Source organism: Triturus cristatus, chromosome 12, assembly GCF_964204655.1.
Source record: "Triturus cristatus chromosome 12, aTriCri1.1, whole genome shotgun sequence".
Classification (NCBI taxonomy): domain Eukaryota; kingdom Metazoa; phylum Chordata; class Amphibia; order Caudata; family Salamandridae; genus Triturus; species Triturus cristatus.
This window is the reverse complement of record NC_140595.1, coordinates 310137553-310164248: the sequence shown is the minus strand read 5'-3', so window position 1 is coordinate 310164248 and position 26696 is coordinate 310137553. Positions and strand designations below refer to the sequence as shown.

The following is a 26696-nucleotide window of genomic DNA, read 5'->3' as shown; positions in this document are numbered from 1 at the left end:
TTATCCAGGTTGCGCATTCACGTTCCAGCGATATCATCTAAACTATGACCCTTTAAAATGTTCTCTAGACGTGTTTTTATATCTAAAATGAAGGCGGTCAGCGTTTCTCCCAGGGGCACAGATGCAGAACCGTTTCCCTGTTGCAGCACCCACCATATTATACTGCTGTCATGGGGCCGCGAGGTGCCAGGTCCGCCGTCTTCGGACATGCCCACGTGTCAGACCTCCGGCAATAACTTTAGCCGCATGCCATGCTGCCAGCAGCCAACACTTACTGGAAGCTCAATCAGATTTCAGGACAGAGCTTAGTGCAATGGCAGTGGGGGCCCGCAAGAAACACCACAGACACTTTCGGAGGGTCAGGGGGGTCCGCAGTCCTCACCTCTGAAGGATGATATGACGCAGCCCCACCGGCTCGGCTGGGATCTTCGGCCCTTGCCACGACCTCCGGCCGCACCACGTCGCTCACAGCCGCAACTCCACCGTCCTCAGCGCGGGAGTCTAGCAGCGCTTCGGGGTCGCGAGCCCCCGGTATCAAGTCTCGCCATGCCAGCGCTTCTCTGGTGCTACTTGGTGACCCCAGGGGAGCTCAGGACCGGATGCATGAGCTGATTCACGGAGGATGTACGGCGTCTTCAGCTGTGCAGCCTAGTGTCCCTAGTATTGCATATCTTCCCCAGTAACAGGGCTTCCAAACACTACTGATGGATAAGCTGTTGATATCGACCTATCAGAAAAAAGACAGGCATTTAGATGGAGAAAAGCCATGCCTTCAGGGATTTCCCAAAGTGCAGATTGTTATCAGTGTTTCCTGATGGAAACAGGTAGCAAATTCCAAAGCACAGGAGCCATGGTACTGAAGGAGTGACATCCACCTCTGGCTCTTCTAACTCGAGTTACAGTGGCCAAATTAAGATCGGCTGAGCGTAGAAGCGCAGACTACACACCAAACCTTTGTAGGCCAAACAGTAAGTTAAGCACACATCAACTGAATGAGTGAGCCTGTAGGCCTCACTCCAGTAACACAGGTTAAAGAGGACCTGTTCATTCCTACTAATCACTACATGTAATGCTACCACCATGGTGCTCTTGCTGCTTAACTCCTGTTAAAGGCATTAGTCTTTCCACTATGAGAAAAGCGCTTTGGGCGCTCCGCCTGGTCCAACAAGACCACAGTCCGTGAGACCGGCCTATGTCATGGCGCTAATGCATGCTGTGTGTTTGTCTGTGACAACAAAAATCCACATTAGAGATCCAGATATCAGTGCAGTTGGGCTGCGCAGGGTAGCATGCCCATTACAATGTGAAGGACTATTCATCCCAACAAAGTAATTGCTGACTTTGCAGTGGAACGTCTGCCTTTAATGGGCTCAGCAGTGGGGGTGCCTCTCTGACATGATCCGTATGCCACAAGCGGTGGCCTGGGTCCTTCAACAGTTAATGAAGGATTCCAACCTGCCTTGCAGCAGGCAGTTCTCCTTTACTCCACCCAGATCTCAGAGCAGTGACATGCCTCAGATCCTGGCTGGAGAGTCCACCTAGACTTTTTGGAGGTCAGAGATCTCTGGAGGGCTCCAGTATCTTTCAATGCCTTTTTGCCCTCCTTCTGGGGCAGGTCCTGATTGACAACGTGACTACCATGTGATACAGCAACAAACAGTTTGGAATGGAGTCATGGGTCCTTTACCAAGAGGCATTTAGACTGTGCCGCTTCGACACCGGTCAACCATCTAGTAGGATCCCTGAAATCCGGGGTGGACTAGCTCAGCAGATGTCATCTAATCGAACGCGAGGGGTGTCTGATCCTGGAGGTAGCTCAAGGCATCTTCTCCCAGTGGGGTCTGCCTTGGTTAGATCTTTTTGCTACCACCGGGAATGCTCATTGTCTAGTCTTTTGCACTCTGACATTTCCGCATGAGGGCTCCTGTGGGGTATTTGTTCCGCTTTACATCGAAATCTGGGCTCCTTTACTTGTTCCTCCTTGTGCCTCCGACTCACTGAGTTCGGAAGTAGATTAGGAGGTACAAGGCTTAGCTCATCTTGATAGCCACAAATTGGAGTCAATATAGGTCTGGTACTCTCACCTGCTGAGTCCAAGCATGCGCGGAGATTGAAGAGGACCAGCTGAGCTGGATGTGGTTTTAGCCCCTTGCCATTAATCCACAAAATCCATATATTCTGGCTGCTGCATAACGTTTGCAGCCTGGTGCAACAACTGTCTGGTTGATCCAGTTCAAGTGACTTTTTCTAATGTACTACAGTTTGTCTTGTCTCTGGCACAGGAAGGTTTGCTGCAGGTTGTTAGCACTCTGTCTTATCTGTCCTTTGTTTTCAAATCACTGGTTGTAATGTGTTTTTTGAAGGGTCTTATGTGCATGTTTCCTACTATGTCCTTTAGAATGCATACATTTTTAACCCAATCACAAGTGTTTTTTGAGGTTGTTGACATGGTCTTCTTTAGTGCAATCATTTCTTTGTATCACATAAGGGAAGTGCAGATACTGTCTGTACAACCTGCCTATTCCACCTTCTTCCCGGACAAGTTGGTACTGTGAATTTTGCCATCCTTTCTCCCGAGAGTGGTATCACCCATCCATGTGTCACAGACCAATCACGCTTCCTGCTTTCTTCTCTTCCAAACAAATCTCCGAGGCGTATGAAAAGCTGTACGAGTTGGATCCCAAGAAAAGCTTTAGTTTTTACGTCTATGCAGCTAAGGAGCACATGCTGCATGACCAACTCTTTGTTAGTTTTGAAAGTGCAAAGATGAGAAGGGCATACCAGAAATGGGTCCTTTTTAATATGGATTGTCCTCTGCATGAACAGGTGCTGTTTCTTGCAGCACGAAGGAGCTTCATAATGGCCTTTTTACCCATTTCACAATAGCTAAAGCCACTACTATCCATTGAGCTTGAGATGTTTCCATGCTGGATATCTGCCAGGCTGCAAGTTGGGCATCCGTCCACACCGTCATCAGACTCTATTGTATGGGCTCTTCGTTCCACAGGGAGGATCATTCTGCCTAATCAGTTCTGCAGGAGTTCCTGGTACAAAGTCCACTCTTCAAACTCTCTGCCTTTTGAGAGCTATTTATTTTGTACCCAAAGGTTGAGAAATCTATGTTTAGAAGTATCCATCAGAAGAACAAGTTAATTATCTGTGGTAACACTCTTTCTGATGGATCCTCTGATCGCAGATTCCTCACATCCCTCGCTCCTACCCCATGCTGTGGAGTGGACTTTTAGATGTTAACAGCGTTCCATGTTAGATTCTCCATGTTGTCAAAGTTATCAAATCTGTTACTGATGCTCTGTGCTTGGTTGTAAGCTGACGTCAATTTGCAAAGGTGGCTTTTAAATATGACACTGTCCTGTCACTTCCAGAGGTGGGACAAGGCAGCTGTGGAGTCCGATGGAACTGCATATATGTGTGCATGGTAGTAACTGCTAAAATGTTTCCAAACCAGTCTGTGCCTGGGGGAAATTTCAAATGTGAGGAATCTGTGGTTCGATAAAGTACCCTCCAGAAAGAGCATTGCCGAAGATAGGCAACTCATTCTTGGAGGAAGATGTCCACTAGACATTCCTATTTATATATCAAGTATATTGAAAAACTTGTTCATTTGTGATTTTAATATTCAATTTTTAAGTAGTAGGAGTGCTATGTATAATGATATGCATGACCATATTCAACTGCGTTATTGTAGGTAAATTCTTTGGGACTTTCTTAATTTTAATTTCCTGATATGTTTTTATGAAGAACGGTGAATGGAAATTGATAAATACCTGTGTATTATATGTTTAATACCTACTGTTTCCTTTTATCAGGTGAAAATAAATTAACGATTTCTGAGTCCTCTATAAGTGATCAGCTGCTCAGATTGGAGACATGGATGAATAACTCTGACTACTTAAAACGCCAAGTTGGATTCTGTGCCCAATGGAGTTTAGACAATCTCTGTAAGATTTCATTTCTGTTGTTTAATTATCTTACCTAAATTTGCCTCCGGTTTTGTGAATATTCCAAATTTGCAAATACAGTTCTGAAGATCAGTTGTGAGATTTTGATTTCTTTTTCAGAGAATTTAGCTACCAGATAGCTCTGACAAGTCAAACTCTTAAATTCTCTCGCTTAAGGTCTGTTTAATTGGGGTGTTTAGGTCCCATTAGGTGTTTCCTCTTACAAACTGTGCCGTCCTTCAACACATCGATTTGGGGAATACAATTGCCTAAATGAGAAGACGATTGCGTCCGAACCTAAAGACTAAACATCTCAAAAACATTAAGTACTTAAACAACCTGTTTTTTTCTTCAGTTGCGCCTCTGGAAAAACCCATCTCCCCTCCACTATCCTTATAGTAGCAAATGTTGCAATAGCCCTAAGGCAAATTAGCAGCGTCTGCATTGGAATAGTTTGACTGGGTAGTACAATACACCTTTTAATTGGATTGCCCTCACACCCCTGTACCCTGTGCTACTGCAACTGCTGCAATAATGATGGCAACACCTCAGTCCACCACCCAGCATCTGAGGGCTGCTACTAAAATGTTCAAGTCTGTTAAAGTACTGTCTTTTTATGCAAGTTTCGCTCTTTCTTTTCCTATTGTGAAGATGTGAGCTGGTCCTTATATTCAACTACAAAAACAAAAAAGCTAAGTGGTGCCAGAGAGGCTACACCCGGTCCTCAAAATAAAAATGTCTGAGGCCCGTCTCCTTCCTCCCGACTTCCCAGTGGTTATGCACTCAGTGTCTTCCCTTCACTACTGTACACCCTTACCCATACACAACAATTGCAAGTCCGTTTAAGCGGAGCAGATATAAATAGAAGAGACCTTATGTTAATAACACCTTTAGTGTTTTCAAATAAATATTAAATTTCTGCTTAGAAAGTAAAACTGGTCCAGTGCTGTGTTAATGAACTTTGGCATAATCGATCACCTATTGATCATTCTTACGTTCCAATGCAGAATTGAAGACCTCGGGCTGGGAGTAGGGTTGTTGTAGTTCTGGCCAATGCCACAGTGTTTGCTGCTTGAGATAATTTCAAGATGAAAGCTTTGAAATGAACATCCATCTAAACTAGTAACAGAGGCTTAAAGAAAAGCCATGAAATTTACCCATGCTTTCTCCAATGGATGATAACTCCTTCGTATCGAAAGGAAGGTAGGATCCAGATGAAGGCCCTAATTAAAGTAATTGACTGCAATTTTTCAATTGCATTTGTTTTGAGTAACATTGGTTGCTTATTTGCTATACTGTTACATTTTGCATAGGGCCAACTGAATGCTTGATGTGTGTGGGTGGCCTGACATTTGTGAACACATTAGTCCCAGTAAAAGAAAACGGGAGAAACCTGCTGCAAAGCAAAACATTACCTAGGTCATCTACGCACACTTAATATATTTTCTCATTTTTATTTTCTTATTTGCTGTAATTTTCAAAACTTTTTGATACTGTTGACCTCAGGAGTGCTGTTACTTGATGTCATGCTGGAAAAAGTCTAGATAATATGTTGTCGAAATTGCGTTTCACATTACCTACTGTGGCTACAAATAGCCATTACCCAAGGCAAAAACCAGTGCTGCACCTATAATGCTGATATCTCTTCCAACAGTTGATGTCTTTTTGTGTTGGGTTACAGTCCAACACCAGTTGTTATAGCTCCTACAGAACCGCTAAACCTAATGTACTTCCAGGCCAAAAGCAACATATCTATCATTTTTAAGTTCCTGAAAACTACCTCATCCACTCCGTCCTTTAGTTCAGATTTTAGTCTAAAACATAGTGCAAAATGCCCTTTCTTTTGATAGATATCAGAGTGAGGCACGAACAGTAGCTTAAGTGTCCACAATTGCAATCTCATTTTCTTGCAGTTCTCTTCCAAAGTCACTGATGTTATCTGTAGTGTGTTAGAGGACTCATCTTGTCCTAGCATCGCTCTTCCCAATGAAAGCAAATAACGTCGGTTGCACTGACACTGTATGATAAAACCCACCCATTACCTTGACACAGTGGTGTAATGAAAAATGATGGGGGGGCCCCCCAGCAGAATGGGGCGAGTTGCCCGTGAAACTTTTACAGCTCAGCTATCCATACGTTTAGAGTGATTTAGGTCCCCCAGAAGGGTGGTTGTCCCTCTGACACATGGGGCATGCATTACACCACTGCCATGACCGCTGCCAGTGCCATAGTCTTGAATGTAGTAATGGCCAAGCCTTAAGAGACTTTATTGAGCATCTGACTTCGTGCTATGGAATAAACTGGTGAAAGTCTTAGAAATAATTCCACAGGAAAAATGTATCTCTGTAAGCAATTAATGATTTTAGAATCCATTTTTCAAGGCATAGAAAGTACTACAATTGCTGCTAAGCCTAACCTCTTACCAATGGAGACTGTGACAAGGCATTCTCATTTTGGTAGTCCTTTCAGCAGCCTTCCATGCCATTGACCGCAAGCTTCTACTCTTTGCTTTCACGAGTCTCTGGCCATCTCATCTACATTCTCAGTGTTTTATTGTTCTTTTGAAACCCACATTTTAACTTCTGGGTGGCAAAACCTGAAAGAAGCTAACCACTCGGGTGGCTATCATTCTTTATAACCATAATTTCAAGGTGCCATAAAACTAACCGATTTGTGCTTGGTGGTATTCACAATATTTGCCTGCTTTTTTATTTATTTTCCTCTGTTGTCTGTTCATAACATTTCATAATAATGAAAAGTCAAGTAAATAATGATTGATGACTTGATTCACAGTTTTTTTCTTGTATAAGTAAGCATGTCTTACTCCTGGAAATTCAGGACTAAGAATACTTTATTCAAACTATGCCATAACCCTCAGTTGATGTTTTATGTCATGTATTAATACTTTGTATTAAAATGCAAGTGATACAATATGTAGATGAAATGAAGAAGGCGGTTGTTCTGCATATTCTAATTCGATCTATTTTTTTGTCCTTAGTTTTAAAAGAAGGAAGGCAGTTCACATACGAGAAAGTAGATGTTTCTAATATCAATGCCATGCTGAACAGCAATGATGTTAGCGAGTATCTCAAAATCTCACCACATGGACTGGAGGTAAAAAATAATTCGTTCTTTAAGACAAGATGTCTGCTGCAAATAGTTTCTTCTTTTAGTGTGATACTCTGTTTAGTGTTTGTGACTTCTCTATTAAAATCAGTGGCACAAATAATATAAATGTGGTTTAATTGTCAACATTTTCATCATAATAAACCAAATTCAATCATGGATTTTTTGGTGCCTGTTACAAACTTTGGTAGTGGCTTATTCATTGGTGTGTGTGTGGTATGATGACACTATAGCCCTACATCAAATAATTAGCATTTAAGCGCAGTAATCATGACTGCTGCAGTAGCGACTGATTAGACAGCAGATTTTCTCCATGGTGTGATATTCATGATCAGTCTATACTTTCAACTAGGTGAAGGATCTCTGAGCACAATTTATTATGATAAATATCTCTCAGAAAAAACAAAGCTTGCATATGCTGATCAGCAAGTATACTGTTGAAAAGCATTGCTCCATCTGCCTGGCCTACACAAACCTCTCCTGTGCCTTCAACTGTGTGTGGTAGATCCAAATTATGGAAAATCCTGGCCAATCAGCTTCAGTTAGGTTTGGCCCATCAGGTGAGCAGACAGACAATTTAAAGATAGGGAGAGGGGTGCTTCAGGGTTGTGTCCTAGCTCCCCTGTTTCTTTCATACATTAATGACCGTAGCACAGCCCTGCCTAACAAAGTTTCGGATGCCCCTTCAATTGGTTGGAAAAAGGTCCCACTTTTATTATATGCAGATGCTGTTTTACTCTCCAGAACCCCCAATGGCGTTAATATTTTATTTCAAGAATGTGTTTCTTTGATGGGGACGCTTGGTTTGATCACTCATCATCATTATTATTATTATTATTATTATTATTATCATCATGGCTTGTAATCCTGCGCAACATAAGATGCAGGCGTATTTTTTTACAAGGTCACCCTGTCTACCAGACCTAGGATTTTTCATATTTCGCGTAGTTATGGATGCAAGGGGTAATTTGGGACCCTGTATTGCTTAAATTCGCCAGAAATCTCTAAGTTTGGTGGGGTATATATTTTTAATCTGGCTAACCGCATTGGGAAACAACCTGCAGCCCCTCTCTTGGAGGATAAAATGCCTCCCAATGCTTACGTACGGCTTGGGGATTTGTGGTTACTCTAATAGTAGTCTCTTCCAAGGTGAGCCGAATAGGGTGTTTAGGCGATTCATGGGTGTTCACCTGCATGCTCTACCTTTATTATGCACCTGGAATTTGGGGCATATTATACTGATAATATGATTAAGCTGGCCCCCTTCTCTTGTGGCGTTCAGTCTGGGTGAACCTACAGGCCTCGCTAAACCAGAGACCATCAATGACTATTTCTCGTGCGAGAGAGGTCTCAGAATTCCTTTCGTTAAAAACATTAAGTCTAAATTAACGAGTTTGGGAAGGCCGACCTTCTGGTTTTTTTTTTGGTTTTTTTTCTTCTTTCTTTCTAACCCAACTGCTATAACTAAAAGACTTGGCCTGGGTGAAAACGATATTTGAGTGAAGGATGAGTGGTCTTGGGGAGGAACTTGAACTCTGAAGACCGACTTAAAATGGATTCGGGCCTCATAGTCTTAACGTCAAACTGCATGCCATTATCTAGGCCACAGGTAAACATGCTGAGCAGGCTAACTAAAATGGAGAATGGTTCTAAAATGGAACCGGTCCTGTGTGTTTTAAGAACCTAAAACTGAAAAGCAGCCTAAAAGCAAGTGATTAAAATAGATAAAATAAAAGAATTATGAAGGGAAACAGTCATAAGATTTACGACATTCTTGGATTAAATTCTAAACTAAATAGTTAATAAATTATTGCAGAATGTGTTTTTGATTGTTCTTGCTTATCAGACATATTCATTAGACATTTACAGAATAAAATCACAGGCCAGAAATGTGATGAAATACCTATTCATTACTTGTTATATGTTAACCCATGTCTTCAAACTGAAATGAAAAAGGGGTCGCAGCGCTGGAAGACATGATCCTTAAAACAGATTCTGATAATGGCCTTTATGATGCAGGTGAAGAAATAGGTCAACCATACCAGGATGGCAACTGGTATGAGGATCTCCAAGTTGCTAGTGGCCTCAACACTTCACTGGACACTGTCCTGTTCTCTCCTTCAAGCCCTTCTTCTAAAGAGAGTGCATCATCTGCTATTGTGATGAGGAGGGTTGGAAGAACCTTGACCTCCAGCTCCTTGCAAAGCGGTTTAGACCAATCTTGTAACCTATGTCCTTCAACCTGATCAGAGCTCTTTGGAGCCTTTCTGTCCTTTTAATGAGGCCCTCAGTGATACCGTTTTGGGGACGGAGGCTAAGGCCTGCATAAGGCTCCAGTGCATAACCCTCCAGTGCATAACCCAATGTCCCTCTAGAGTAGACAGAGTCAAAGCAAATTGGCACTTTTGGCAGACAAGGTAGGGGTATTCAACATCGCCAATTAACACCAGCTCAACACACTCCAGTCTTACTGTGACTGCAGTTGTGGAGTGCCGGTCCTTTGCAAATTTGCCAGGTGGCTACATGATCGTCACTCCATAGGTTCACAAAGCACTGCTGTTTGGACTGCCAGGTCAGTTTATAAGGGCTCTTTGCTCGCTCAGTCCTGTAGGACTTTTTGGTTTGAGCCAGTTCAGAGACCCTCCACCTTGGAGGTATTGCTTGGTTATCTATTCTGAAGTGAAGCATTTCTTTAGAATCCTCCCCTTGCTGTGAACGGAACTATTTTTTTTCACTGAAAAAGATCCCAATTTAAGAATCTGCACACTGGCGGCAGTCATTCTGATTTTGGCTCTGTGTCTGCAGGTATGGTAGAGTCAAGAAAGAAATTGATGTCGGAGTGCATAGGTGAGGTCTGTATAGGCCTGCATATGTCACTCTTGGGTGCAGCGACATCAGCGCAGGGCCACGAGTGCCGCCTGTCAGCATGCAGGGATACTACTTAGAATATTCCCTAGGCATGAAACAGGATCTGGAAAATTCAAAGATGAGGAATCCGCTGTTTGTACCAGAAAAGGCGTTACCAAAGTAATCAATTTGTTAGGCATAAACTGGCTCACTGACATCAGTTTCTTTGTCCATGCCTCATTGATACGGTCCGGAGCTCTCTTTTGGAGTTCTCACTCACTAAATTCTCAGCTTTCAACAATGGCTATGTCCGGTATCTTATCGTAGAGCCTTTGACGTCAGCCAGGCAGAGGGTGCTGGAAGGTTTCCTTTTCAGGTCTGTTAAACTGTTTGTAGTCTTTATGGTGGGACACCACATCATGCCCGGTGACTTTTTGCTTCTATGCAACTGAAGGTAATCGGGGAACAAAAGGCTATGCTACTCTTGGCTATGGCATGCAAGGAGACTCTCCCCCCCCCCCCCCCCCCCCCCCGAAGCGGACTCTCCAAAAAATTAAATAACCTTCCATGGAACCTTCTCATAAGGGATCTTGCTAAAAAACAAAAAGCAACAAAGTGCCATATTAAGGATAAATCCTCTTCGTAGTCGAAGAAGGCACTTTCCAGAGACCGTTTGAAGCCTTGAAACTGTTCACTGATGATGGTAGAACCTCTGTCACCTAAGAAGCTGAGGCTTGAGTTCCTCAGTCTTTTGGCTGACTCCATGCAGTTGGGTGGCATGGCTGTGCTGGATCTTTACAGGACTGTCATTCAGCCCTCTGGTGGTGTAGTTTTATATGTAATCAGTAATGTTACTGACCATGTCTTGGGTGATGAAGTATGTGAGGTCATAAGCAGTGCATTGTGGGGGTGCAAGTTGTAGTTCGCTCAGGTAACTAGAACTGCTGAATGTCAATGGTTTTGTACGAGTGAAATCTGAGCCTAACTATAAGATTCCTGTAACCTTTGATTTTTTTCAGTGTGTGTGTATATACATACATATATATATATATATATATATATATATATATATATCATACCTTGTATATATAATTATTAAATGATTGTCTAAATTCATGTCTGACAGAACTAATTGTCTAATTAATTAAACAGTATCTAGGTTCTGAGGAATACAGGGGGACCCCATTGCTCCTTAATGTGTAGTGTAGGAAGAGGCTACCCTACCTGAGGTGCTGTGCTGTAGGGCATTTGAAGAGACTGCCTGGGTAAGTGAAGGGGGAGGAGTTAGTTTGCTGGTGTGGTCTTAAAGATGTCTCCCTGTGAACTCTCTCAGCAATGCAGTCACTTGAGATTGCTGTCTTGCTTACCTATGACATAAAATTGCTGCAGATACAGTGGAACAGGTTTTCATTTGCTTATCTTTTATAATTCGAATGCTTGCATAGACCAGACACTGCCAATGCCTAATGTGTCCCCATCAAACAGACTTTTGGGCTCATAAACCACTGGTGTTAACTGTATTTTGTAGCGTTCAAGCTTTGTTTTCCATTTAATGTTTCATTCAGAAGAGAAATCATGTATTCTGCTTTTTGATGTTACAGGCCCGATGTGATGCATCTTCTTTTGAAAGTGTTCGATGTACTTTTTGTGTTGATTCTGGAATCTGGTACTATGAAGTTACAGTTGTTACCTCTGGCGTAATGCAAATTGGTTGGGCGACCAAAGACAGCAAATTTCTTAATCATGTAAGTGCATGTTTTGTGAAATCTTATCATTAACCATATTCAGTCATTGCTTTGTAACCAGTTAGCTTGATGCCCAAACTACTGCTTGATCCCACCAGGCACACAAACTGAGAATTCAGCAAATACAATTCTGGGGCTGTATTACAGATGGTACCCTGGGGACGCCAAGGGTCTTTGCGCGCCTCCGGTGCACTTTGGTATTGTAGAAGGGGACGCAGACGCTTGTGCATTCCCTTCTATAATGCAGATAGCGCTGGTGCACTTAAAGCGCAAGCGCTATCAAGAGGGTGTTCCCTCATTTGCATAGGGGCGTGCCCTATGCAAATGAGGGAATTCCTTTGACTGCATCCGCGCCATATTACAGACGCAGGTGCAGAGTCAAAGAAGCCCTCAGTAAGCACACTGACAATGTGCCATTTAAAAGGTGGCGCACTGTCTGTGCGCTCCCTGAGAGCAGCCTTATGCAGGGGGTAAAAGGGGTACCATGGACTGACTGCACCCGCCTGCAAGGGGATCTCTAATCCCCTTTGAAAGTGCAGGCGGGTGCCGCCTGCACTGTGAAAACACGGAACAACTGCTCTGTGTTTTCACATGAATACGCTGCCCCCAGGGCAGCGCGAGGTCGCAGCTGCCCTGGGGGGGAGCGCATACACCATAATGGGTTGCATTATCATTGTTTGCGCCCGGCACACCTCTTGAAAGGTGTGCCAGGCGCAAACAATGATAACGTGGTCTCCTCCTTGCTTACTTTGCGATTCAGATGTATGTACTTTAATATTGCACCCCTGCTTTCACTTTTACCGTCTTGTTTTAATGTTATGTCTGTGCAGTTATTTTTTAATGTAATCATGCTCATCACCCGAGTAATCTGGCAAGAGAACTCTGTATACCTTGTGTTTTTACCATTATTTCCTAGGTGTCTGACATTTTTTTACATCAAACTGCTATATTCCTGGCACTTCTTTTGTGTGTCACCTTTGTATCTTCTGTTTTTCGACATTTATTTATCAGTTGTTTCTACATGTTCTCTTTGATTTACTCTATTTGATCAAATACTCTACATCTGGTTTATCTGTTCCTTCTTAGGACAGTGTTTCATGTGGCATAAAACCGTGCCCTCTTGTGTCTTTCCGTGAGTTTATTACCTAAGAAAGAAACATTGGTAATGATTTCATACGAGTCAAGTACTTAAAAGACGAACACCACCCACGTAGCTGTCTCTCTGTTAAAGTTATAATAACGGAAATAACAACTTCACAATTTGATACAAAGTTAATCTCAGACTTGTTAGCCATGTTGTACAGCAGCACATATTCTATGAAGCAGGGTTACAAGTACATAAAGTGCTGTGACCTGCTCAACGATGGCCACATCATGGTGCCTTTTTTCCATTTTTACTTTCAACCACGTTGCACATTAGTCGTGCTGCTGTACAACATGGCTTAAATATCGAAAAAGCCAAATAACAGAGCTATACGGCTGTGTCAATTTTTTTTGCCATGCTGTACAGTACAGCGGCTGCTGCGCTGCGTGGAAAAGTGTAATGGAAAGGTCAATACTGGCCCGTCCTAGCACTTTTTGAAAAATAACTTTCAACTATACTGCACAGCAGCCTAGCTACTGTACAACAGGACAAAAAAAAAAAACATTCACAAAGCCAAAAGATCTCACGTAGGCAAGATCTAATGACCTTGCCAATGCTTGTTTTTTTCCAGTAGCCTTACGCTGCGTTTCTAAGGACAAGGCGCCCCTCATTTGTGCTGCGGAAGCAGTACCACCAGGGCTCAGGACTGAGCCGTCACTGGTCCCTAATTACGGCTTCAAGGATGTTGTCCATATCAGCAGTGCTCCCCGTAGTGTATAATTGTGTCGGCACTGCCGATATAGACAATATCTTTGAAGCCCCCACACATGCAGATACAAATCTGGCAGTGATTGAGCGTGCCAGAATGAATCCGCAGCAGCAGCCTGCGTTATTTGCGAGCCTATGAAGGGGTGAATTAAAATAAAAAGCTGGTGCTGTAGTGTCTTACAACATAGGGAAAGATGCTCAAATCAGCTGAGCTCCTTCTGTGAGAATTTGACGATTGCAAATGGCCTTTCAATCAGTATCTGACTAAGAGTCACATGGGAGGTTGTTGTAGGGGAAAAGGTTTGCATCAAAAGACACTGATACTACTTTGGGCGTGATGACTTAAAAGAACTGATAACCTCCTTTTAATGGTAAGTCCAACAAGCCTTGGCATAGACAATAGGTCTCGCCTTTGGGACATTATAAGTGTTTAGCCATGCAACAAAGGATATTGTGCTGCATAACTAAATACTTATAAGGTCCTAAAAGCGAGACCTATTGGCTATGCCAATGCTGGTTTTAAATTCAATTTAAGTTTTAATCATGAGATTTTGTACAGAAATTAAGTGGTCTCCAACAAGCCAAACCAAGAAAAGTGTGAAGTAAGATATGAATGAAATAAAATTTACAATAATAAAAAGACCGGAAACCTAAAAAATTACAACGATTCAGAATGTGCTTCTGGTATTTGTCATAATATGTGTGCTTTGTGTCCGTACTCCAGCAGCATTAAGTGGATATGAGTCATTTAAGACGTTTGCAATTAGCGGTAAATGTCTGAAGTGCCTTTTTTAAGAAAGGTCTCCCAAATCCTGTAATATAGCAGTAATCTGAAGGCCGCCCTATCATCAAAATGAAAATAGAACCTTGATGTTGAATTTATAGATCTCCAGTTTGCCAAATTGTACCCAGTAGTTCTTGTGGTTATTTGAAAGCTATGTATTTAAACATTTATTTATGGTCTGTGTGCAGGTGGGAGTAATGCTTGTATGCCAAGTGATACAAATAGAACATTTATGTTGGCCTTTTTTCTTTAAAGGAAGGTTATGGTATCGGAGATGATGAATACTCCTGTGCGTACGATGGCTGCCGGCAACTCATCTGGTATAATGCGAGAAGTAAACCTCATTCACATCCATGCTGGAAGGAAGGTAATGAAATGTTTTTTTTTTTTTTTGTTTCTTTATCCTAAACTTCTTCACACTATTGTAATTCCCTATGAGTTATTCTTTAACCCAGCGACAAAATAATTGAAACAACAAATTAAACACCCTTGTGTTTTTTGTGAGCACAAACTTGTTGAAACACAGTGTACCAATCGCGACGCTCCGGTTCCACAGGCAGGCACTACAACCCTGGTTAAGTGTCCCTTCTGACTACAATATAGTAATATGGTCTTGCCCTAGAGTAGTTCAAATCCATCCTGTAGGAAAACACAAATGTTGCTACCTACGTTATTATCTACATGTACTTTAAAATTGTCCCCAAGAGTTGCAAGTGACACTTTTGAATCTAATTGTGATCGTAATTCTGAATTGGTTTAGCTGATGTCCTCCGCTTGTCTTTGGGTCTAGAGCTTCCCTAAAAGCAATTCTTGATTAAGTTTAATAACAGAATCTTGGGCAGCTTTAAATCTTTGGGAGTGAGGCAGGAATTGAGAGCAATACAGCTGCTCTTAAAATAAAATTATATAGTTCAATGTAGATGAGCATCCCAGCTTCCAAGCGTGTTTGTGGAAACTAGTCTTACTCCACATGTGCTATAGTTCATTTTTTCCTTCATATTAGCTTGCTCAGACCATATTAAACACTACTGTGACTAGGATGGACGGATGCCCAGTTTGTAGCTGCCCTGGACAACTGCCTTATGGCTCGAAGTGGCATCATAGACAATTATTTCTTCTCTCTTGTCTCTTTGTCACTCCGAGCCTCTCAGTGAAAAACATCCCTGTTATTCACAATTTTGTCCATCTATATTTCTTTTATACCCCTGACTTTTGGTTACATGAAGGAGGGGCTATCTAACTGAATACTTCAAATAATCCGTCAGACTTGAGCCTGTTCCTCAAGTGCGCTGTTCCCAGTGGGAAGCAAGAGAGACTTTGGCATACTCCATTCTAAGAATACATGTATTGGTTGTTTTAGGTTTCGTTCTTCACATTCATCAGCCATAGGCTGATTTTATTAGTAATTTACAATGTAAATAGTTTTGCTATTTCACAAATATGGTTTAACATAAAGTCATATAATTGAAGCAGCAATACAGTAACTCCACATATGAAAAGGCCAGCTCTTGTGTTTAGACTCCTTCAGTTACTTTTGCCTTCTCTCTGGTTACTTCTTCCCCTTTCGATCTGCTCTGCTTCGAGGTTCCTAGGACTCGCTTCTTCTAGTGGTTTTATCCACTGCTTCACCCTGCAATATACTTGTCATCTCTTCTTTTGTAGCCATCTGTTACATCATTATGGACACCCCTAGCTCAGGTGTCTCTATCCAGTCGATTGCGAGCTACTAGTAGCTCGCAGAAACCTTCAGAGTATCTCCCAGGTTAGGGTTTATCTTTAACTAAGTAGTGCAGTAAATAAGTGTTGTGTTCTCCTTTAAAAGTTAAGGAAATACTTGTTAGTTTTACATTATTATCAGATTGCAGATAGCAGAGCCATAAGGTGAGCACCTATAATTTAGGTGAGTCACAGAGGTTCAGAACTTAACTACTGACTTATTTAACTCTTAAATAAAACTCATTTGCAACTCAATATTGGAGCATGAGAACAAAATGATGTTTTAATGCTTTAAAATGAGAATAAACTAAAATGAAGAGTTAACTTAAAGATTACGTTAACTCTTCATTTGAACTTTCTCCCTTTTTTAAAGTGCTGCATTTACAAACAGCAGGCATCTCGCTCCCAGTTGTTGGTAGACAGTGCCATATTTACAACTGAAAAATACAACCATTTTCTTTTAAATTGGAGAAATTTAAGTAAAGAAAAATGTTTCTATGAAACATTTTTTTTCTTTATTTTAAATTCAGCCAATTATGTCCTAATGTTTTATGAAGAAGGTTTCTGCACTTTAAATTCCTCACGTTCAAAGAAATGACTGTATTTTCCTTCTATAAACTGCACCATATCTACAGTCCACTGGAAGTAAAATGCCTGCTGTTTGTAAAGACACTTTGCTATGCGACAATATTAAAACGATGAGTTTTATATAATACATATAAACAAAGTTACCTATTCTGTTGAATTTTCTCTCATTTCAAAGTGTCGCATTACACACAGCAGGCATCTGGCTCCTAGTGGCTGTTAGACCGTCATATTTATAACTGAAAAATACAGCCATTTTTCTGCACTTTAACTTTCACCCATTTAAAAAAAACAAAAAATGGTTATGTTTTCTTTGTACATGTGCCTTGTGACACAAGTACACACTTTACAAGCTCTCAGTCACCCATATGCATGCATCTCATTTCTTCACACACATGTTCATACATCCCTTTAGTCAGGATGTGGTGTTACGGCCAGAGCTGGAGACTTAGGAACTCGGGAACCAGGCTTAATTCTCAGTGTGAATATCCTGCAATTCGGGGCAAATCGCTTAATCTCACATCTGCCCATAAAAAATGAATGAGACTTTGTGTAATGTAATTGGTGCCCATGAAAGAGCTAAATTATTTTGAGTCGACTTCGCACTATATAAAAACTGCACAAAGAGGTTAAAAACCTGATTTGTACAAAGTTGAGCCAGAAAATATTGCTAAATCACAGCTATCCCACTTACATTTTCTGAACTTAGGCAAATATTTTATTTCACCAAAACTCCTTTTTCTTCATTATGACAAATGAAAGCACTTTTACATACACTTTTAAAAATGTGAGATCAGTTGTACAAAAGGTGTGGCTAAAAAACCCCAAATAATCTAAGTTTTTCACCAGCAGGTAGCTACCTATAAAATAACCAGGAACTTAACAGAAAAATAAATTAGTACTCCGTGACCAACACACTTTAGTACATTATGAAAGTCTGTTAACACACTGCAGAGGTATGTGTATAACCAGAGAGCCGGAGAATTACATTTTTGTTGGTGCAGTGCAGAATAGTAACGTCTGTATTTTTAGTGGTATGAAGTCACAGCCTGTGACAGAAAGCACAGTGAATATGTAAGGCATTATTTTCAACTTGCATTACACACAGTAAGATAGATTGCTACAAAATGTGCAAAATGTCTTAAGATGAAATGATGCTTCCAAAATATAGATTTGAGTCTTGCCGAAACTGTACTTAATGCATTTTGTTTTTTTAACATAACTGTCCCTTCAACACCTGGTCAGGTTAGTAACTGCAATATAAATACAATTAAAAGTGCACACATCACAGCTCATTAAACTCTTTGCACTACAGCTTAAAAACAATAAATCTTTGTCACAAACCTTAGAGTGATTTAGATCATTTAAAGCCAGTACCAAGCTCAACCGCTCTACACTTGCAGATAATAAGTTGTACTGCACATTTACGTTGCTTTCACGCCAGCAGGCTCCCTTGGAGGAATGCTTAACTTTGAATAGCTGTCTGCCTGGTATTCGTGTTTGGCAGCACAGGAAAACATTTCATTTAAACTATTGAAATTCACCGTCTCTATTGTTGCTAAAACACAGAAGGACTAGGGAGAGAAAACCGCAGGATACGGAGGGAGCGACAGGCAAGGACACAGGACAGTGCTGAAAAGGAAGATTGGATGAGAGATAAAGTAGAGATACCACTCTCCCTCAGAAGTCTTCTTTTCCAGTCACGGTGTCGAAGTAGACGGAGGCACTGCATTCCAACAGCCTGTCCAAGGAAGCCCTTTCAACGAGGCCCAGCTGCAGATCTGCACTCCGCTGGTGGCCTAACGAGGTGCAGAAGCATGCGCTGTGTATCTGTTTATAGCACGTGAGAGGCCAGCCAACCTAGTAAAGTAATGCTGCAAAGGCACCTTATGATAGAAAAGCAGCCCCAGAAGTACAGGGCTGAACCTGTACACGCCCGGGGCTGCTTTAGAATGTGACGTTTTTAAAACTGCATTTCTAGGCGGGCCCAGAGGACCCTAATTATTGCAGAATCGGGCTTACAGCATGTCAGCCCGTACTGCTTTATTTTTACTGCTGCAGTGCTGGCCATAGACACATTCGTGCTTGCGCAGTTGTCTAAATTAAACCTGCCTGACTGCTTGACATCCATTTTGCAGAACGGACTTGTCGGTAGACAAAGGCAGTGAATGCTGCATCTTAAGAATAGTTTAAAAGCATGGTAATTGCTTTTAGCAATCACCATCGATCAATCTATGTAACATTTAATTGGGAGGGCTTAGCCTCTCTGCCCAATCCCAAACTCCACTGCGCCACAGACCATGCACTCACTGACACACAATTCAGCCCTATCACAGTACCGTTAGTCTCGCAGTATTTTGTTCAAACCATAAATGCGGGCTCCATGGACATTCGGTTTAAAATCAATGAAGCTGGGCGAGGGGATGTCTGGTAAAAACGCGCAAGTTACTTGGCCTTCAGTAGCTCACAACGATTTTCACTAATCAGAAGTAGCTTCCATTATAGAAAAGGTTGGAGACCCCCTGACATTGCTTAATGGTGTCCCTTGCATATTGCAGCCATAAGTGACCTGCCCTTTGCCTTATGGTGGCCCTGGTATACCGTCCATGTCCTAGTGCAAGCGCACAAACTAATTATAAAATGTGTTTTCAAAAGCAACAGTTTATGAATTGAGGACATCTTTAAAACAGTTTGTCTGAGTTTCATAACAATAAAGTTTGCCAACACTGACCATAAGGAAGCGTACGGTCCTGTGCTGCCTACCCTTCACTATGCCTTGACCCCAGAACTCCAGTGTATGAAGACAAAACCTCTTTATGCCAGAGACCTCCCATCAGCAATATTACCTTACCTCCTGCACATAGTGGTTTGGGCTGGGCTGCGAGAGTGGCAGCGTAGGGGATTGACTAGACTCTGGTACTGTGTCTCGAATTGCCTACTAATGAACTTCCAGGACATAATTGCTGAGTTTGCTATTCCTCTTTATCAATTTCTCTTATATGGCACTGTAGTGGCTGCTGTTCAGCTGGTTTGGGGCATCGAGGGCCTGGAATCTATTGAGCATGAGTGTCTGAAGACCATTTGCTCCACAACAGTCTAGCCCACTTGATTACGCTGCTATATAGCTCTCTGCCCACTCAGGACAAATGCAACCTCTCTTCTTGCCGGGATAGCTGAGCCATGGACTTGGTTCAGTCGCTGATGCATAGAGACTGGGCCAACGTGCTGTTATCCACCCCAGTCTTCCTGCAATGCCCACTGTAAACAGATTCAATATTATTATCAGCAAAAGGGTGTACCAGACTCCTAGTTCACTTAATAAAATGTTCCCAGGGATCCAGATGGAATGACTAGATGGTGCAGACTTGGTATTGGACTGCCTGACTCTTACCCATTCTGGGAGTTGGTGACAGCCATTGTCTGTGTCACTGTGCACCGCACCTTCGAAAGAACACCAGTTGTGTGCCTGCTAGGATTGTTCCTCAGACCTCACGCCAAATTTGTCTAAATTCGCGAACCTGGCGTTTGTCCTGGCATGTCAAAACATTGCTCTGGCTTGGAGGTCCCCTGTCGGACCCTCTCCCCTGAAATAGTCGGGAGCTGTCCAGATAAACTGAATGCGAGGTGCTGCTATGAAGCTGGAAGCACAAAAGGGCTGACCTAGTCCAGAACATACTCCAGCGTGGGACCTCTTGCTTCAGGATAGCCCACTGATCTCTACGGACAGCTGCCTGCTTCCCACTCCAAACAAAACCCTGTCTGGCAAGCATTCAGTCATCTTGGTCTGCTTAAGGATCGCCCATCCCACGTATGTTGTAATTTCATATACCGACAAGCCAACGTTGCCCCCTTGCAGAATGTCCTTGCCCTGTTAACCGCATGACCCCCTGCTATATCGCCCTTCCTAATAAAGACCCCATCTGCGCCCCAGCGACATCGTGGCCCCTGTGTTCACCCTGTTGATTTGCTTGTTTAGCCATTCAACACTATTTTTCCTCCCTTCCTTTTGGTCACGGTTCTTTATATTGTTGAGACTCACTCTTGGTACTTATTTGTGCCACAAGTATAGATATCCTAGCTTCTTCTATGCATTTTACCACTTAGATTACTGCTGCTATTTGTCTTATTTAACTATGGGTGATCCAGTTGCCTTGTAAGATGCATGCATTGAGTTCACACTGCATTACTTATCATTGTGATTGTATCATATATGCGGAAAATGCCAATAAAGTTTGTTACCAAAAATGTTTGCCAAAACTGAATGTTAAGTGACTTATAAAAGTTAATCTTGATACATTGACTTAATGGAAGAGTGAATGCAACATCATGCAATAACCAAAGTGGTGGTTCAAAAAGGATTTTAAAATCCGTTTTTTTCATTATCTGATCCTCAAACAATGTTATCCCTGAAAAGCGTGTTTATTTTATGCCACAGTTGTGAGTGAGTCAAGAGTGTAGAAGGCAGTTCCCACTGAAACCAATCTATGAGTAGGGTTGAATGAGATAGTGGTTGGGACCTGTGACTTGTAGATCAGCTTGCTGGGGCCAAAACTGGTGTATCTTTCAGAGCGGCAGTCAAGACCTCAAAGGTTTACATGGATGTTCTATTGAGCCTCCTTCAGAGAATAACAAAGGGAGGAAAATATATGTACATGAGGATTCCAGTACTAGTTGTGGCTCTTCCTCCTTCCCATTACCAACTATGCCATTCAGTTGTGGGTGTTAAGCATACAGTCTGAGACCATCTTACTTTGCAGAAATAGACCTATTGAGACAATTGATGGTGAATGTGTGACTGGTGGGGCATGTGTAGGCACAAAATAAAACTCTGGGTGGTTCCCTGAGCAAAAGGTTGTGTCTGCTATCATTCCAAGAAGAGGTTTCTGGTCCTGCCTACAGTGGCACCATTTCCAACTAGCTGAAGAAAGGAAATCGAAATAAAAGAATACTAGCGTCATCATGAAACCATACATTCTGAATTATGCATGTTCTTTATTTTTGTAGGCGATACAATAGGATTCCTGTTGGACCTACAGAAAAAGCAAATGGTTTTTTACTTAAATGGAAATCACCTTCCTCCAGAGAAGCAAGTCTTTTCATCTGCTATGTGAGTAATATGTTTGAGCAGACATTGAGTTCTCTAAACGGTGTTTATTTTAACTAAAATGTTAGGTTAGAATCTGAGCACCTCTGCATTACAGTTAGTCTGATGAACTGACTTCCAATGAAGTAAAATTAGCAACGTTTATCCTTCTGATAGATCCATTTCCCTGCTTGTTGATTCCTCTTTTAATGACTATCCACCAGGAGCCAGACTTGATCTGAAAACGTTTACCCAGCAATAGCACACCAGCATCCCCAGTTGTGGCTCTTTGCAGCTTCAACAGCAGCTCCTCTTGCCTAGAACGTGATTACATCTGGAGATAAATTGGCGCTTTAGTAGTTCTTTTTTTCTCCACTCATTTTCATGGGTCCGGAGCTCTTCTCTGAACTTCACCAATGAATTTCCATAACTATCAACAACATCTAGGTCACAAATCTCCGTCTGAGGTGTCCAGTTTTAAATCCTGTTTACATGCTGTAATTAGAGTTCCACAAGGATATCTGCCTGTGTTGTCTAGTATTCAAACATGACCCCTCTTCCTGTCATTCCTTTTCCTTGGTGCACCCGAAAGATATTAGAGAGCGGGAGGTCAAGTTACGTTTGGCCAATGCCAGCAGGTATTTTTCAAAGTAGCCCCCTCAGGTAAGTCTCTTACACAGGAATGATCTCCCAAGTTGTATTCCCAGAAAAAAACACTAAGAATAAGAATCCTCTTTTCCTTTATAAAAATAGTCCCGGCTCCTGGAACAGTTTGGAGTCCCAACAGCATTCCTAACGTTGGTCTCTTCCTCATCACTGGAGCTTATTCCAGCATTAAAGTAGGTGAAGTATGATTTCCTTTTTTATGGGTCTACCCTGTGTAGGTCGAGGCCTCCCTGCACGCCATGCTGAATATCTTCAGGAACAGCCCTGTTATCCTAACCCCGCCCCAAGTGTGGGCCACAGGTGCTGCTTTGGTTTTCTGGCAATACCTGGCTCTATCCATGGCACCGCTTTCGGAGAAACCAGTTTGGTACAAGGTGTTACCCTTGGGCCAGATTCATAAAGGTAAACTTAGACTTCAAGTCTAAGTATACCTGTGTGAATTGGGCCCCTGGTATGCTTTCCGCTGCAGAAGACTCCACCCTCAAAACTGATTTTGCCGCTGCCTCTAAAACCTATGAAGTAGATTGACCTTATTACAGTCGCAAAAGGAAAAGTTTAGGTCTGTTTGATGTACTCTTAGAAGAACACCTTCTTTGGGCTTCGACATTGCCCTAAATGGATGAATGTTTTGATTCTGACTCCAGTGTCCTTGCCTTGCCCGAGATGGACCTTGGCCATGCTTAGGATGATGACTCTGAGACTGACAACCTCTTACAGGACACTAGGTAGCCTATACCTCGACTTCCAAAACACAAGTAGTCTAGAGTCCTCTCCAGAAGAGGATATTCCTTATCCCTCTGATCCTCCTTCAGAAAAGGTATTTTTGGGGTCACATGGGTGGTACAAATAGCAGCAGATGTGTTTTAAATTGCTGCCACAACTGAGGCCAAACGTAACATTTTGACAAATCTTGCAACCTTCCTCTGAAGTTTCAGATCCTCTGCTACCTTGTTAAAAGGTATCTGTACTGGCTGCCTGGTAGGAACCAAATCAAAACAGGCTTTATTCGACAGATTGTCATAAAAGCACATACATAGAGCAAATAAACATAGGTGATAACAATACAACATCAGCACAGTAAAAAATAAAGCCTGAACGGTAATAACTCGTCGCCATATAAAAGAAGATCTGTTAAACTTTGAAAATTCATTGACTTCGGATATTAAAACTGTAGTGATAAAGTCTACTCAGTTCAGATGATTCAAGGAGGTTTTATTGAAGATGGTACAAGATCACAGGGAGACCATAAGTAGATAAGATCAAGAATAAAAGTGTTGTGTACTCTAGTAATGTGACCGGAACCCTCACAATGCCCTAAGTAGGGTAAAATTAGACATAAGTGCGGCATAAATCACATGAAGTAAATATGGGTGAGAACCCATTGCCTGTCTCTTTGAGGACACAATGTGTGCAAAAAAAAACAAGTCAATTGTACATAAATAGAAAATGGACATGAGTTAAAACACTCGGCATACATACATATAAAGTGTCTATACCAAATGAGAATGTAACATACAGTGGATGTGGGCCGTGAACACAACCCAAACGTAGGAAACTTTAATAAATGAAACAAAAATCAATCATCGACGCAAACAGTACCTGCTCCACCTGAAAACGATGGAGTCCATATAGAACCGGCAAACATAGTGAAGGGAAGGTCCAAGGTGTGAGGTAAAACTACATAAAGTCTCGAAATATAAGAAAAATCTCCATGGAGTAACTGCAGTGTTACTGGTTGAACTTTATTGAAAAAGAAGAGAACATTGTGGTTGGCATGGTTGGCAAGAATGAGAGAATCTCAAAATGGTGGCACGTTGTTGGCGTAGCGCCGGGTGGCTCAAGGCACGTCAATGCACCAAAATGACCACCGGCAGAATTAAGAGTGTCCCAGACGTAAGAACAGAAGACTCCACGATGGTGATGGCAGGACGTCACTAAAGGAAACAGCGCGGAACACTATGGTGAAGGTAGGCGAGCTCGCGCGTTCGTTTTCAAACAAAAGGTGTGGCAGTTTAACTGACAAATGACATGGGGATGTACGAGGCCCAAAAGAAATTAAAATGAACTTTCCCCATACAACCATAATGAACAAACAATTCGGAATAATCGTGGGAACACACCATAAATGCCAAAATAAAATGTGACAGTTAAGTTTTACATAGTTGAGTGTGTCCAGAGCCGTGAAGATGTTGTAAAGAGTAATCTTTGACGTGCTAGACACACATGTAGCAAGAATGAAGAAGTGGCTTTATAATGAAGCGTCCAGACTTCCCACCACACAAGGGAGACACGAGGCAGACCAGTAGGACTTGACCTAATGAGACGCAGTAGAGATTGGAGACGAGCACTTCACTCGATAATGAACACCAAATCAAGCTGGCAAAAAAAAAAACCCACAAAAGCCAGGAATGTTTGATATGAGGCAACACGAAATAAAAGTCCATACCTCTGCATAAGAGAAAACACACTTCTTCACCAGACAGTGTGTAGACGTTAATGATGGCAGGCTTACAGCACAAGGCGCAAGCGTTGGCAGACACAGGCGTTGGCAGGCTTAATCTATCTGAAGTGACAGCACAAAACACGTAGAGTGCAGACGTAGGCTCAGCACAAAGGCGTAATGGAGGAGACACAGGCAGCTTCGTAAGGCTAGTCTGCTTCTGTGGCTCCAACCAGAGTTATTCCGGTGGTTGACATTTGCCAGGCGGCCACATGACCATCCATATATGGTTTTGCTAAACATTACTGCTTCACAGCTCAGACTCACAGTGACTGATACTTTGACAGAGGCGTGTTGCGGGACTTCATTGGCTAATCCACTACTCGGTCCCACCGCTGGAATTGTATTACTTTATTGTTCTTTCGCATGATGAGAAATCTGTGGAAGATGTAACCACCAGGAAGTTACTTTCCTTCTGGAACAATATGTTTATAGAATGTGTGGCTGTAGATACACATGCTTTACATGCTCCTGACATCTAGAGTTGGGCTCTCAAATTACAGCTTGTATTTCTTTGACGAAGTTTCGAGTCACTGAACTCCTCCCTTAGTCCACTAAATGCATGGGCAACGACTCCACCCCAGATTGTTTTTTGCTCTGTGCGTATGTAGCGAAAGTGTAGTATATAGCAAGACTAATATGTGTGCCATGTGCATGGTAAGCTGTTAAAGAAGGTGAAAAACATGTGCCATTCATTGCCTGCTTCCGGGTTGGAGGGTTTGAGCATGTGAATTTGCAGCACTACACGCTACATACAGAAGTTACACTGTAAGTAACCTTTTCCGATGGATCTTCTTGTGGATTGTCCAGTGCCAGATCTCCTGTGTTAGTGCAGACAGTTGGGTCCTTGAGTACCCCTGCTTCTATGTGTAATACATAGCCATCATGTTGTCACTCTTTGCCTCGCAGATGCTTGACTAAAGCTTTGAGTACTTTACAGATGACCAGCAGTTCCAGGTAGTTGATATGTTGTTCTTGGTGTTGAAGTATCAAGGTCTTTTGCACAGCCATTTTGGCAAGATGTGCGCCCCACCTGGTGAACCATGTATCCGTGATGATGGTCACTTGCAATATTGGGTCCAAAAAAGTCTGCAGAACGGTTGTTGCTGTTTCACCATTGCAGAGAGCGTTGCGTGATGGCCTTCATCAATACTAGATCTTCCCAATGAACCTTTATTTGTGACCATTGCCTCGTAAGGGTATTTCTCGGGGGGCGCATATGTAGTCTGGCATTTGGCACAGTTGCTATGAAAGAAGCCATCATACCCTAGAGCTTCATTGCAGTCCCTGCAGTGAGTAGGGGCAGCAGCTGATGAAATGCCATAATTACTAATACAAGGTACTTTCCTTTGGAATACAGTTTGCTGCACCAGCTTATTTGAAATTCTTGATGGTGTTGACTGCTTACCTCAAAGATTTTTTTTTTTATTCTTCCCTGGCTGACTGGCTTCTAAAGTTGTCTTTCAGTAGAGCAATTTACTGCTGTGGTCCGAAGTGTTGGGATCTTCTAAAGATGTTTCACCCAGCAGCCCTTCAGATCTCTTCTATGTTGTGGTCAATGTCATTGCTCATTTTCCTGTTACCTCAGGCACAGCAATGGATGACACAATTGCAACAGTGTCTGGAAGGTCAGTGGTGTACATGCTCTGGCAGCTGGGAGGACAAGCTAACTCTCTCAAAAGCTATCCTTGATGCTGCCGGAAGCAGAACATTCTAAAAGGTGTCCAGTTTCATCAAGATATGCCTTCTCAAAATACAGTGATGGATGCCTCCCAACTGGGATGGGGAGCGTGCATGGATCACCTGAGAAGTCTCATCACATCATTCTCCTAG

At 42.3% G+C, this 26696-nt stretch overlaps 1 protein-coding gene across 2 annotated transcripts in view; it reads left to right on the top strand.

Moving 5' to 3' along the window:
- Window positions 1–26696, top strand: part of RSPRY1 (ring finger and SPRY domain containing 1) — a 171679-nt gene that overhangs the window by 100783 nt on the left and 44200 nt on the right. For both annotated transcript variants that reach the window (XM_085637997.1, XM_085637998.1), the window contains exons 8-12: window positions 3828–3959; window positions 6958–7073; window positions 11534–11677; window positions 14569–14680; window positions 21619–21721. In XM_085637997.1, coding sequence (XP_085494123.1) covers window positions 3828–3959; window positions 6958–7073; window positions 11534–11677; window positions 14569–14680; window positions 21619–21721 — 607 coding nt within the window. The remainder of the gene's footprint in view (window positions 1–3827; window positions 3960–6957; window positions 7074–11533; window positions 11678–14568; window positions 14681–21618; window positions 21722–26696) is intronic.